General features: G+C 37.1%; 2 protein-coding genes and 1 pseudogene across 3 annotated transcripts; 2 read left to right on the forward strand and 1 right to left on the reverse strand.

Annotated features, from left to right (window-relative positions):
* Nucleotides 1–378: 378 nt before the first annotated feature.
* Nucleotides 379–1,533, reverse strand: LOC112172903 (E3 ubiquitin-protein ligase RNF181). The gene has a single exon (XM_024310407.2). It carries the CDS (start codon nt 1,125–1,127, stop codon nt 540–542), a length of 588 nt encoding a protein of 195 aa, XP_024166175.1. The 5' UTR covers nt 1,128–1,533; the 3' UTR covers nt 379–539.
* Nucleotides 1,534–2,543: 1,010 nt separating this feature from the next.
* On the forward strand, nt 2,544–7,772 carry LOC112173193 (tocopherol cyclase, chloroplastic). 2 transcript variants are annotated; one of them, XM_024310777.2, is made up of 10 exons: nt 2,545–2,879; nt 2,952–3,196; nt 3,389–3,468; nt 3,748–3,824; nt 4,028–4,197; nt 5,081–5,178; nt 5,638–5,745; nt 5,902–6,018; nt 6,254–6,403; nt 7,413–7,772. In XM_024310777.2, the coding sequence occupies exons 1-10, from the start codon at nt 2,629–2,631 to the stop codon at nt 7,587–7,589; spliced, it is 1,473 nt and encodes a 490-aa protein (XP_024166545.1). In that variant the 5' UTR covers nt 2,545–2,628; the 3' UTR covers nt 7,590–7,772. The 2 variants fall into 2 exon arrangements, with proteins under 2 accessions (XP_040365601.1, XP_024166545.1); XM_040509667.1 differs by lacking the exon at nt 7,413–7,772 and having other exon boundaries at nt 2,544–2,879; nt 5,902–6,115; nt 6,254–6,394.
* Nucleotides 7,773–9,062: 1,290 nt separating this feature from the next.
* Nucleotides 9,063–12,989, forward strand: LOC112173194 (annotated as a pseudogene).
* The last annotated feature ends 1,169 nt before the right edge of the window (nt 12,990–14,158 follow it).

A 14,158-nucleotide genomic window follows, 5' to 3' on the forward strand; every position in this document is an offset into this window, starting at 1 on the left:
GTTTATGAGCTCAAAGTAAAGGTAAGGCATGTGATGAATCTTATGGATGGCTTGAGACCTTAACCTCAATGAGTCAATGTATATAAGCAAATTTGTTCGAATATTTGTATCAGAACTTCCAATTAGAAAATTTACAGATATGTTGGCTTCCCATGTGAATTCATCTGATAAATACATATCTCTTGTAGTTATGTGCTTATGTTAATTACTATTGATAAAGTTATGACATAGGAACTTACATCCAAAATCATATTATTTAGTTTTGTTTTGTAAGGTAAAAAAAAGTTATTTAGTTGTATATTTTGTTTTATTTCATTCATTTCTGAACAATAAACTCGAAAACTTAAAAGGCAAGTCAAAATTTTAACAACACCAATGCAAACAGAACATGCTTAATTCAAATTAATAGCAAGAGTACATTAGGGAATATATTATCTTTTTCTTGTTCATTTTTGCTTTAACACGGGAAATCCTAATTTGACACCGTATTTGAGATTGTCGACAATGCAGCTAGCCTCCAATAGCGCAATTAGGTCTAGCTAGCTAGGTAAGTTATTTCTTATCTCCCCTGCTTCCACATTCTGGCGTCGACAAACTGGGCATAAATTATTGATCATCATCCACTTGATAATGCAATCCCGATGATAATAGTGTAAGCAAGGCAAACGAGTAATGGTGATCAGTTGATCATCATATCCTTCTTCAGCAAGCACCTCCAGACAAATAGCACAGTTTGGCGTCTGCCCAAGCATTTCCAATTCCGAACCAAGTACTCTCAATTTCTTCAAATCCTCCATGAATGATTCAGATGCAGGAGTCAGATTGTCCCCATACGATGTGTCGTCCAAATCCTCGAATCCCTCCTGTTCAGAATCCTCCTCCGTTTCAGACTCCTCCTCTTGTTCCGACTCCTCCTCCGGTTCAGACTCCTCCAGCTCAGATTCCTCCTCCGGTTCAGGTTCCTGTTCGATAAATGTGATGTCCGATATCTGCACATCGATAACCCGGTCGTGGACAGCGGCTTGAATCATCTCCACCGTTTTCAGAATAATACAAGGGTGTTGATCCTCTTCAACACCCACAGTATCAGAAAGATACCTTGCCAGCTTGTCTACCAACTTATCCATCTGCCAACCACACTTAGCTCCTTTGATACCTAGCCAACCTCTCCATCGTTATCTTTGAATTCCAGCTCCGCCACTCCGCCGAGAACCGCAGCAAATATACATGTGTAGATATGGGAATTGGAGTTTCGAGATCATAATCGTGGAGAATCGGATTATAGTTAGCAGTTACCTTAAAGAGCCGGAATCTGATCGGAAGTACGTCCACGCCGGCGCTGCTTGTGAAGGATCGGTTTATATGGTCTTGGTAAACTACGGTGGAAATATTGCGTCTCTCATCCGGAGATTCACGGCTTCCGGTGACGGTGGTGGTCATGGTTGCTTCTGCGACTAACGTGGTGGACTGCTTTTTTCACTGGTCATAATGGGCGGCGATTAGGTGTATAATTATATAGGAGGAATCTTTATTAGGTCTAAAGCGATTATGTTGGTTTTGTATGATTTATAAGACAAAAAGAAGCTTCCAAGCTTATTAAAAAGTCGTCGGAATAATCCCATCGAAATTTCCACGTAAATATCGATCAGCTTAACCTTTTCCTTTGTCGTTGTGTAGGCATTCTTGTTTCTTAAGAGTTAAGCATAACTCTCAAGTGTGCTGCTGATCGAGATTCCGATCGTGTTGTCTACATTATTTCCGTGGAGGGAGCAACCGACGTGGACCCGAACTATGTGACTTTGTTTGGGAAAATACCAAGGCCAAATGAGTCCTATTCTCTAATTACTTGGTTTCTTGCATGGATCTTAATAATTCTATAGGGTTTACATAGTGGCCAAGGAAAGATGAGCTCAAATATATTCAATGCCTTGCACAAAGATGAAAGATTCAAAAGGACATAAAGTAGTTCCTTCAATGGGCGCAAGTCACTTGATTCTCATTAATTTCTTCTTCAAGCTCAGTTTCTTTCCTTTAACAACTATTAAGCTTTCTCTCGCACATTTCTTCAACCATATCTAGCAAAACGCATGGTCGGCATGGAGCCTTATTTGGACTTAGTCTTTGTGTTCCTACATTGTTCGTTCATAGCGAGTAACTTTTCGTCCTTTGCGTCAATTTCATTAGAAAAAACCACTTGCCGGCCTTCATAAAAAATAACTCTAACTAAACACATAAAGCTCATTTTCAATTCCCAGCAAAACCGATAATCCCATATAAACATAACTCAAACAAATGGGAAGAGAAAACGACCCTAAAAGACGAGTAACTCGGTGTATCATGTATAATATTCGAGTATTCGTATTATATTCTTGCATGTGTATTTATTATCCCTAAATCAAAATTGGAACTCATTCAACATTTAAAATATGTGGGCTTGTTACTTTCTCGACCCAATCTACCAGGGAGCCCAAATCTCGGGTCGGGTCCTCCATCTACTTCCCAAACCACCATCCGGCATTTCATTAAATCCCAGTTTACCCGCTCTCATACCACCTTTTATTTTTTAAAGGTCTCAACCCAAACACGCCCAGGCTTTCCACACCTCTCTCTCTCTCTCTCAATTCCAAAATGGAATCGAGTCTGTCTTCACTGCACGAGCCTCACCATTTCTCTCATAACCTAACCTTTCGATCCCTAAACCCCATACTGAATCGCCGGAATCTCAACCTGGGGTTTCGAACCAATTCCACCGTCTCCGTTTCCGTCTCCAGCTCAATCTCCAAAACCGAGCCGATCACCTCCTCCACACCCGAACCGGCCGCGAGCCCGGTCTACACTCCCACACCTCCGAACCGGGACCTCCGGACCCCTCACAGCGGGTGAGTCTTCATTTTGAGCTGAAATTCTCTGATTCTTTTAGGGCTGTGAATTCAATTGAGTGTGATTTTCAGGTATCATTTCGATGGAACTGCTCGGAAATTCTTTGAGGGATGGTACTTCAAGGTTTCGATTCCTGAGCGGAGGCAGAGCTTTTGCTTTATGTACTCCGTCGAGAATCCGGCGTTCCGTAAGAGACTGACGCCGTTAGAGTTGGCTCAGCACGGACCTAGAACCACCGGAGTCGGAGCTCAGATTCTCGGCGCGGATGACAAGTACATTTGCCAATACAGTGAAGAATCTAGAAACTTTTGGGGAAGTACGTATTTTCTGATTTTGTGTTATTCCTTTGGTTGTTAGATTTTCCGTTCAAATTGTTAGTTTGTGGAGAAATGAAATGCTATTGCTCTAGTGGGGGCCCTGTTTTATTTGCTTTCGTCCGGTGAATTATATTAGTATTCTCAGTGTTTCCACCTTAATGTCTTGATTGTTGACTTTGGAATGCATATAGGTAGGCATGAGCTTATGTTGGGGAATACTTTTGTCGCACAAAAACAATCGAAGCCTCCAAACAAGGAGGTTCCTCCTCAGGTAATATTTGTTATGTTTGTGCACAACTGCATTTTCATAGTTCTTTTACAATTCTAGCATTTCTGGCACATAATAGATTTGGATATGATTTTGTATGAAGTGTGATGATTCACATTTTGCATAATCTAATGTTATTTAAGACTGCTGTCAAGATATTAGAATTGCTGTGCAAGGTATTTTATTTCCTGTAATAATCATTTGGAGGAATTTTAGGTTTTTTCTTCTTCTTGGTTTTCTTTTAAATCTTTTCCCCCACCACTCATGCGTCGAATTGCACAGGAATTCAATAAGAGAGTAGTGGAAGGTTTTCAAGTAACTCCACTTTGGCACCAGGGTATTATTCATGATGATGGCAGGTAAATACCCCTTTCCCTTTTTAAGACAATAATACCCTAGCTTTCTGTTAGAGGGTTAGGAAAGTATCTCCAATTTTTAAGTATTTCTGTTTCCTATCATATATGTTAAGAGACACTTACCTGCATATGGATGCCATGTTCAAATATGGGCTTCCTCATAAGGGTCTTCAGTACTTTAAAGTACAATCTTGTTCGCATTGCAGGACAAATTATGCGGAAACTGTGCCGACCGCACGTTGGGAATACAGTACCCGTCCAATTTTTGGGTGGGGTGATGTTGGCTCCAAGCAGAAGCCTACTGCTGGATGGTTAGCAGCTTTTCCCGTATTTGAACCCCATTGGCAAATATGCATGGCTGGTGGATTGTCAACAGGCATTTGCTTATCTCTCGCGTGCTTGCAAATAATTCTCTGGTTTATGTGGATTGATGACTTGTTGTTAACTTTGGAGATAAAACTTTTCTTGCCAAATTATCTTTTACCTTTTTAAAATGGAATCTCAAAGTCTCCCCATGGTACCTTAGAAACATACAATGGGAAATTTACAAAAGAGCAGGTTCTGGACAGAAAGCTACAATATATTCTTCGCTACTCTCTGATATGAACCAAATGATTATTGCTGCACAGCATAAGAGTTTATGGTAATATTACACTGTTGGTTCAGTTGGAATCCATCTGCGTATTATGGTAATATTACACTGTTGGTTGAGTTGGAATCCATCTGAGTATGCTGTAGTGCCAAATCTAGTTATTGTTTGACACTAAAAGGAAAAAATTTATAGAGATAACCTTACTGTTAGAGACAGAGGATCTATATACGTTCAACGCTTTTCCCATGATGAATGGAATGCTAAAGTGATTTGTGAAAAGAACTATAAAACACACCTTCAAAAAGGCTTTGTACTTTAGGGATTAGTCTACAAATTAAATATTAATTGTTGTTTACCTTTTGAATTTTATGGAATTTAATGTACTTGTATCAGGACAGGTCAAGCATTTCAATTATTGTATATAATTATCTGGCTCTAGTTCAGCTCTATCCTTTCCATGTTAGCGGGGGTTAGTTATCTGTCTTGCTGTGGAAAGTACCATTAAGGAACTTTATGCTTGGACGATCATTGTTTTTTTTTTTTTATGTTTCTTCTATTTCTTTTTACATATGTTTTTTATTTTCTTCACTTTGTGCCAAAATTTCTTCTTTCAAAAGCCTGCATATGATTTTCAGGTCATTGCCTCAGGTTTAAATTTAAATCTCAGGTTGGATAGAGTGGGATGGTGAAAGATATGAGTTTCAAGATGCCCCTTCTTATTCTGAAAAGAACTGGGGTGGAGCATTCCCAAGAAAATGGTTCTGGGTAGGCTTTTTATCCTTACATCGACATCTTATAGTGGTAAAATTAAGCTCATTCTTTGTCCTATTATTTGTTAGCATGTGAGCTTCACCCAGTTCCCATTGCGGAAAGGTAGCAGATAAACAAGATCATTTACCCACAATTAAGAAAAAAAGATTCCAATGCATAGTTTTCCAGTTTGCTATAGGGATATTTTGAAAGTTCTGGCTCCTAGTATGTTATTTGCACCAATATAACTGGAGGATTCTAATGAATGTACGTGTTGGTTCTGAGCCAAACAATTAAATGCTGCAGACCCCATCTTTTGCAGGGCCTGCTTCTCATTGGCCAAATCATACAATATGCTTCCCTAAGTTAAACACTTAAACTTAATTGTTGCAGCCTTGTACGAACATTTGATATAATTACGGTGTTATCGTTCTTCCTCTAGTGCTTCATCACTTAACTGATGTCATACTGCAGGTCCAGTGTAATGTTTTTGAAGGGGCTAGTGGAGAAGTTGCTCTTACTGCAGGTGGTGGGTTGAGGCAAATACCTGGGTTATCAGAGACTTTTGAAAACGCTGCCCTGGTACCTCTCTGTGGGAATGCTCTTTAAAATGTTCTTTTCCTCCCTAGTTGCTTCAATTCACTTAGTTAAAGGCTTAAAGCAAAAATATGAGAAACAGATAGTTCTGGATTCTTTTCGCATGATATGTTTGTGTACTTATGATGCTATATTTTGCAGATTGGAGTTCACTGTGGTGGAAAGTTTTATGAATTTGTACCATGGAATGGTGTTGTTAGTTGGGAAATCGCTACTTGGGGTTATTGGTCCATGGCTGCAGAGAATGAGACGCATATGGTAATTGAATATCTCATTTATTGTATCCTTCTATGTGGTAGTAACAAGAGTTTCATCCCATAACTTAGAAATGAAGTTTCTATGGCTGGCCCAAATGGTAGGTGTTCTCTAATTTTTTTGGAACATGTGATGCTACTATTACCGTAAATGTTTGAGCTGGTTCTTGCCTTCTATTTAATATCAGTAAGCATCTCATTTATTGAACCACTAACAGATTGGTCTTGTTAATGAGCAGGTTGAATTAGAGGCAACAACAGAGGATCCTGGTACAACATTGCGTGCTCCAACATCAGAAGCTGGACTTGCCCCAGCTTGTAAAGATACTTGTTTTGGTGTGCTAAAATTACAGATGTGGGAACGTAGATATGATGGCAGCAAGGGAAAGGTGCACATTTACTCACACTAACATATACATATGTTTTGTGCTATACTTGCAAAATTAACCTGTCTGATGATAAACCGAGGGGGAAAAAGTGCTGACCTGTTTCTACACAAGCCAACAACTCTAAAAAATGGTTAATTATTTGACATTCACATTTTATATTCAGTAAAAGCTAAAAGTTTTGTTGATTATGCCATGGTAACACCATACTCTGCAATAAAATCCCCCTTTCATCTGCCCTTCTGGAGATGGCATGGTAAAAGCAATGGTTTTCTCTACCCATGAAATTTCTGAATCAATGATCTAGGTTAGAACATCTCTACAGAAAGTTATTTTTTCATGTTTGAAAGCCGTGTGCATTTTCTGTTTGGGGAGAGGAGTGTTGGAATACAGAGTTTTTAATACATCACTGTTGTGCACCGCATAGCTTTCTGTGCCCAATCTTAAGCATGACATGAGCCCAAAATCCTCTAAAATGGCGACTAGTTCTATATAGAAATGTAGTATGACTGAATGAGTCATAGCACTCACAGTAAAGTACTAACTACAATACCGACTGTTCCTGTATATGTTAGAAATGTAGTATGACTGAATGAGTCATAACAGAGTAAAGTACTAACTACACTACCCACTGTTCCTGTATATGTTAGAAATGCATTTAAATTGTGATACTAAACAAGCCATGTGGTGGATAGAATTGTATCGGTCATTTTCCAAACGTTAAATGTATGTTAGAGTAGGCATCAATAATTTTTGAATGGTCTCTTCTATTATGGGCAGTTATTAGGCAATGGATCATCTCAGTTTGATGGTCCATGGATCCAACAAGGACGGTGGTTTTACAGTTTAGTGCTCATTTCCACTAATGTCAAAGAATCATTCTGCTTCAAAATTTTCCGATCTTACTGTATTTTAGCTTGCATGTTATTACAGTTCAATTATTCTTATGATTTTGATGACTAATTCAAACTCTTCCTCATATTTGACCATTTTGATTGCGTCTCTTTTGTAGATGATATTAGATGTTAAAAGCAACATGGCTGCAGTAGAAGTTGGAGGGGGTCCATGGTTCAGTGCTTGGAAGGGAAAGACCTCTACTCCGGAGCTTCTTAAGCGGGCTATAGGAGCTCCGGTCGATGTAGAAGGGGCATATAATTTGGTTCCACTATTCAAACCCCCTGGTCTTTAGTATCCTGTTCTTTGCCATGTTGAAGGAATGAATCTACTTGTTGTTTTTTAACTCTAAAACAAAGCATGGACCATGATGATGTTGGTTTAGTGTAAATACAATTGGCTCTTCATTTTTTTCCTTGGCTTCAGAACATTTGTGCGGCCACATCTCTTCAATTTGGTTTACTCTTAGTTTCTTAAATTCATACTTTTGCTGCTCGTGATGGCATGGAGCAAGGCATATTGTCTTCCATACGGAGTAGAAGAGAGTGGTACTAGAGATGGAAGCATAGCCACAGTGATTTTGGTTTAGTACATACTGCAATACAATAGCACCTCCATTCAAATTGCCCTAGCTTCAAAATCTGTGTACGCAAACCTCCATTCATTCTTCTGTCGCTTATTAAAAAAGCTAGGCGCTATATGTAATGAGAGGACAATGCCAGTGGGACATTTTCTAACAGTAATTCCTTTTGACTATCCCAATTATCGAAGACAGTTATCTCTGGTGAGTCGCGAGTAACTCAATTATCCAAAGGCATCATATGTATAATGTATTGCTGTCACCTTCTCCGTGATTAGTTTCAAATCGCGAACTTTGTCTCTAGTGTGCTTGCGAATTGCGTACATGAGTCACTCAATGCAAACTTAGATGTTTTAACCTCCAAATGCTGTATTTCAATCTTAACCTCTTTTAACTCTGGTTTTCTTTAAAAAAATGTTGTTTTTCGCTGTTTTTTAGTTAATAAAATTAAAAAAACAAAACCAATCATCACAACCTTTCCAAATCCCTCATAAAGATTACCCACATTCATATTAATGGTGCACTGGCACGTTGCACCGGTGTTGATAGGTATTGCTCATGCACATTACTGGCACTTGCCACCGGTATTGATGGGTAGGCTGCTCACACGACCATGCATCATTAGCATGAGTTTCGCACTGGGAACAAGTCACCGTCGTACGTGCATAGCATAGTCATGCACAGTGACGAGATTAAGAGGGTCATATTTTATTAACTAATAAATTAAACTTATTTTAGCTGTTCTCTAAAAATAACACAATTTTTAGCATATTAACAAAGAATCGTAAATACGCACCATTATGGGCATTATCGATCACTAAGTTAAGAAAACTTTGCAAAGATTTGTATTAATTGGATATATGTAGTGTATTAATAGTGTAAAATATTATTTCATTTTATTAAAGTTCAAAAATAATTAAGACTAATTAAGATAAGTGTGTATTAATTTTTGAAAATAAAGACTAATTAAGGATATTTCAAAAATTAAAAAGAGTCAATTTTATTTCATTCCATTAAAAGGTTCAAAATCTTTGATTCATATATTATTTCATTCCATTTAGGGTCAATTGCTAGCTATGCCCTTCGCCGTGCACATCCCTTTGTTCTATAAATTTGGGCTTTTCTTGGCTACTATAATTTTGCGATTCACATCTACCTACCTCTTTATCTTCGTTTTTGGCGCCCTCAATATATCAAAATGGGGGTAGCTTGGCCCTGCGTAGTTCTTTATGCTGCGAGCATCAGCTTGATGATGCTCAACGGAGTAGTGTGTGCTGCACTATCTGAAGAAACATTGGAATTTATAGCCGAGGCCAACAAGAATGGCCCTTATTTAGGCTTGGTCATTCCAAATTCTTTCGAAATGGATCCTCTCCTTCAATCTCCGAACTTCACTTCCTCTAATTTGACTATAGATTTTTCTGGTAATTATACGTTAGTACTGATTTTAATAGAATTCCCATGTAATTAAAATCTAATAACGACATTAATCTCGTGCTTATTATACCGTACCTCTGTGTTTTGTTTTTGTGGGTCTATCTATCTTCAAGGAAGGAGATTTCGGTTTGGAACGATTGCTGAAAAAAGTCATATTAGTCATGACCGGACTTGCCATGGTATATATTACTTACTATTAATTGTTTTCTCAATTTTCTTAGCTTCCCTATAGTCTTTTCTCTCTCTTTCTCATTTCTATCTACAATCCTTTTCTTTGGGACGAATTTGGTTGAAGATTAATGCAGGAATAACCACTCAGCTCTTACTAAGCTTATTCGATATAGAAGGGGTGGTGCATTATGGCATAGCTGGCAATGCAAACCCAGATCTCCATCTTGCAGATGTGGTCATTCCTCAGTATTGGGCGCATACTGCTCTTTGGAACTGGCAGGTAAGTTAAACCTACCTAAATACATCAATAAGGTCATGTTTTTGACCATAAATGATTCATTGGTTTGTTAAGCATGGTGTATCATATACATATGGTGCTTGCAGAGATATGGAAATGGACCAGAAGATGAGCTACCTTGAATCACAAGGAGACTACACCAGAGACATTGGCTACTTAAAATTTGCAAATTATACAGTCAATATGACAGATAGAAGCTCATACGACAACCTGTTGAACAATATCTGGTATCAACCGGAGGAAGTCTTCCCCGTCGATGGAACTCCAGAACAAAGAGAGCATGCCTTTTGGATCCCTGTTGATCCATTCTACTATGAAGTTTCCCAAAAGCTAGAGGTATCTAATTAAAAACAATACACCCTTCCTGAATTATAATTTTGCAAGCACTTTGTAATCCAATTTGTTTACTAAATGATAGAGTAGAGTAGTATACTAATTAATATTATCTATACTTTTTTGTTTTGTTTTAAAAGATGAACAATTCTTAGGTTCACCCTTTGGGTGAATGATCATATTCACCCTCTCTAACGATAAACGCATAATAAATGTATAATTTTCTAATCCAACTATTCATGTTAACGTAATACAAAGATTAGCTCTGTTGTCAATTTTAATTTAGTACTCGCAAGTGCATGATTCAATTGTAGGATAGATGTGCAAGCACGAGGTCATTCCCTCAAGGACTGATTGAGACAATTTTGTTATGACAAATGTGCTATACTTAAATGAAACAAACTGATTTTTATAATGTGATTGAGTTTTAAACAGAAAATTAAAGAAAGAAAAACTAAAATTAAAGACAAGAATGAGCAATGAGATTTCTTTAAGTTTAAGAACAGATTATGAAGATGCTAAAGCATTGAATCCACCACCTAATACTTCTACCCTATTCTCTAGTTGATAACCATTGAATTCCCTAGATATCATGCTAAGATTTCCGTACATAAGCTTTATTGATCCCAGACATATGCCAAAGTTCTTCTAACCTATGAATTCCAACTTATTGATCCTGTATAGAACTCAAGTAGCCAAACTATGATTTACTCCACTTAATGATCAGGTTCAAGCAAACATGTTCAACTCCATTAAGCACAAAAGAACTAGAAAATCATGCAAACAAGAATATCGACTATGATCAAGCACTTGTATTCTTAATTCACAACTCTTAAATCACAAGATTAAATTATCTTTTGGCACCCTAGAAAATATCTACTCATTGATCAAGCATCATATTCTCCAACCAAATAACTCATAAACAAAACCTAGGTCTTATTGATCCCGAGCAAAGATTTTGAATAAAAGTTCTATTGAAACGGTGATTAAGAGTTTAACATAGAAATCCAGAAATTCAATAGCAAACCAACTAGATAAATAGAATAGTCATACTAAGGGCTTCATCTCAGCCCTAGCTTAGGAATTTAGCAATCCATAACTATGAAAAACATGACTAGAATCAAAGAAAACATGAAACAAACAATGGAAGAATTGAGGAACTCGGGTCCAGCGATGGTGAGAGCTTCTCTTCTTCTTGTTCTCTGCGGAATATGCTGTCTCTTGTGTCTTCTCAACGTCCCAGGTTTTCTGCCCTGTATCTTCCTTTTCAAGTCCTACTTGACTTGGGCTTCTTAGGTTTTCTAGTCCAACTTGGAATAGCTTTCTTCTCTCCAAAGAGACGCAGGGTTATTAAAGTCAATGCAAGAAACTACTCCAAATATGTAAGACACGTTCAGCCTTGTTCCATTCAAGTGCTAAGAACAACGGACTTGGGCCTCACAAGTCAGATTCTGAAAATCCGTCAGAATCTGCCTTCCCGAACTAGGTTCGCTAAAATCATCATAACTTGCTCCACAAGAATGCGAATCCACTTCCGTAAAATTCCTCAGAAAGCTAACATCCGTATCTTTCCAATGGTATAAGGCTCACTTGCTAGTTCCTCGTGGGAAGGTACAGTTTAATACTTGAAGTTGACGCAAAACAGAGACAATTCTGGAAAACCAGGATGGCCAGCATCCTTTCAATCCTGCATGACTCTAAGCTCCAAATCTTTCTTTTCTCCAATTTAACCTACAAAACACAAACACAAAGTAAATGACTCAAAAATGACAAGAACTAAGCCTAGAATCTTATATTTAAGGGTATAAAAATGTATGAAATTATGAACTTATCAAGCTCTATAAAAAATCAAATAAATAGAAGACCTTTTAGTTATTCATTTCTATAAAATACATGGACGGTTCATCATAATAGTAGTAAGTGTTGTTAGAACCATCCATTTGTTTGATTCAATTAGATAATTAAACGATTTCCGATTCGATTGATTTTTTACAGAAATGATCTTTAAAGGCCAATATTGGATTATAAATTTATTCAGTAAAAGTATGTTAATTGACAATGGGGGTGAATATGCTCGTTCATCCTAAGAATTGTCCAAGAAAGATTATCTCTATACTATTGTTAAGAGAATAGGCTTTGTTAGCCAAAATAGAAAAAATGTACCATAATGACCCTAAATTATTAAAAAACTTTAAAACTCATAAAATAGATAGAAGTAAAATAGCCAATTTATAAAATAAACATAAAATAGAAAAAAGAAAAAAAATGGTGAAAGTGGGAAGCAGATAAGTACGTGAAAAAAAACTACAAACTTCCACAAAAAACAACCCACTCCTATAAAAAAACTACCCACTCTTTTTTTTTTTTTTTTTAATGTCAATTTTCACACACAGTGTGTATGGGGCCTTTCTAGTTTTGTTTATTGAAATAAGGATCCACTTTCATTTATTTCTCAAGATAAGCATAGTATTGACGTGCCAATTATTTAGGATGTGAGACTGGAAGGTTGCCTAAACTCAACGACGTGTTTGTCACATACACCAAGAGTGGCAAGAGTCCAAAGGGGAACGAGTGCAAGCATTTACCTTGACAGTGCTGCATATCGCGACTTCATATATGATAAGTTCAACATAACTCCGGTGTCTATGGAAAGTGCTTCTGTTGCTTTGATATGTCTTCAACAAAAGGTGTCTTTCATTGTCATCAGAGCGCTCTCTGACTTGGCCGGTGGTGGCTCTGCAGATTCGAATGAGGCTGACACTTTCGTCACTCTTGCTTCCAACAATTCAGTCACAGTTCTTTTGGAATTTGTGAAACACTTATCTACTGCTACTATCTCATTGAGCAACATCAATGTTTAATGATGTTTAAAGCTGCGGTGACTATTTTGCTTCTCTCTGTTTAACTGCATGCTACTTATTGAAATTTTGATGTATTCTGAAACATATTGGTTGGCCAGTGAACTAAAACGTATTTGTGTTGCAACAACAATAACGCTCGAAAATAACATTGAAAAATGTTAGTAATAGTTTATTATCATTTTCACTGGATTGGAGAAAAACAGAGTTCTGCCGGTCGTTTGCTTGCTATATATATATGGTCCCGTGCCAGAATATTAAACCCCTCACGACTTATATTCAAGTGGTAAGCTTGCTTTATTGCTAAAAAAAAAAATCCAAGTTCAGGGTTTAGGAAGGGAAAAAAAATTGCATTAGATTTTTTTTTTATCTGATAATTTGCAGACTGAGCTTATGCCTTTGCCAAAAAAAAAAAACCAATTAGCTAATGCAAATTTATATATAATTTTTTGTGAGTCGAACTCACAATCTTCTTCTTGCAAAGGAGAGACTATGCCACCAGACCAAATAGACTATGCCAGAAAAGCAATCAGACGACAGAGGAGATCTGTCGTTTGATGAAAAAAATTTCTGTTGTCTAGTATGGTGCCGTCTCTTGGGGGTATCAGACGACAGAAATTTGTTAGGCCGTCTATTGTCTGATGAAATCAAGACATGAGCTAACTGTTTGTACTAGTGAATTCAAACGACAGATAAATGTCGTGTGATCTGGAAACCAATAACAGTTCCTTATAATTTGTATGATCTAATGCTTATTCTAAAGACAAAAAAAAAGTCATTTATGTGGTTTGAATGCACTGAAGTATAAGATATGAAATCCTATCTGTTGTCTGAATGGACTTATAATAACAGTTTAGTGTTGTTTCATTCAAATTCCAATAACAGTTAACTGTCATTAGCATTCAGTTCAAAATACATTTATCTATTGTTTTTAGTAGCCTACAATAACATTTATCTGTTGTTTTAGTGCACAAGTAACAACATATTTTTTCTTGTTCCTGTTGTTCGTAGATATGTCCAACAACATATTTGGATTTTATTTTGTTGTTGCTTTTTATTTCAGATGACAATTTTCTGTTGTTTGAGTGCACAAGTAACAACATATTTTTTCTTATTCATGTTGTTCTTAGATTTGGATTTTATTTTGTTATTGCTTTTTATTTTAGATGACAATTTTCTGTTGTTTG

Source organism: Rosa chinensis, chromosome 6 (genome assembly GCF_002994745.2).
Source record: "Rosa chinensis cultivar Old Blush chromosome 6, RchiOBHm-V2, whole genome shotgun sequence".
In the NCBI taxonomy this organism is placed as follows: Eukaryota; Viridiplantae; Streptophyta; class Magnoliopsida; order Rosales; family Rosaceae; genus Rosa; species Rosa chinensis.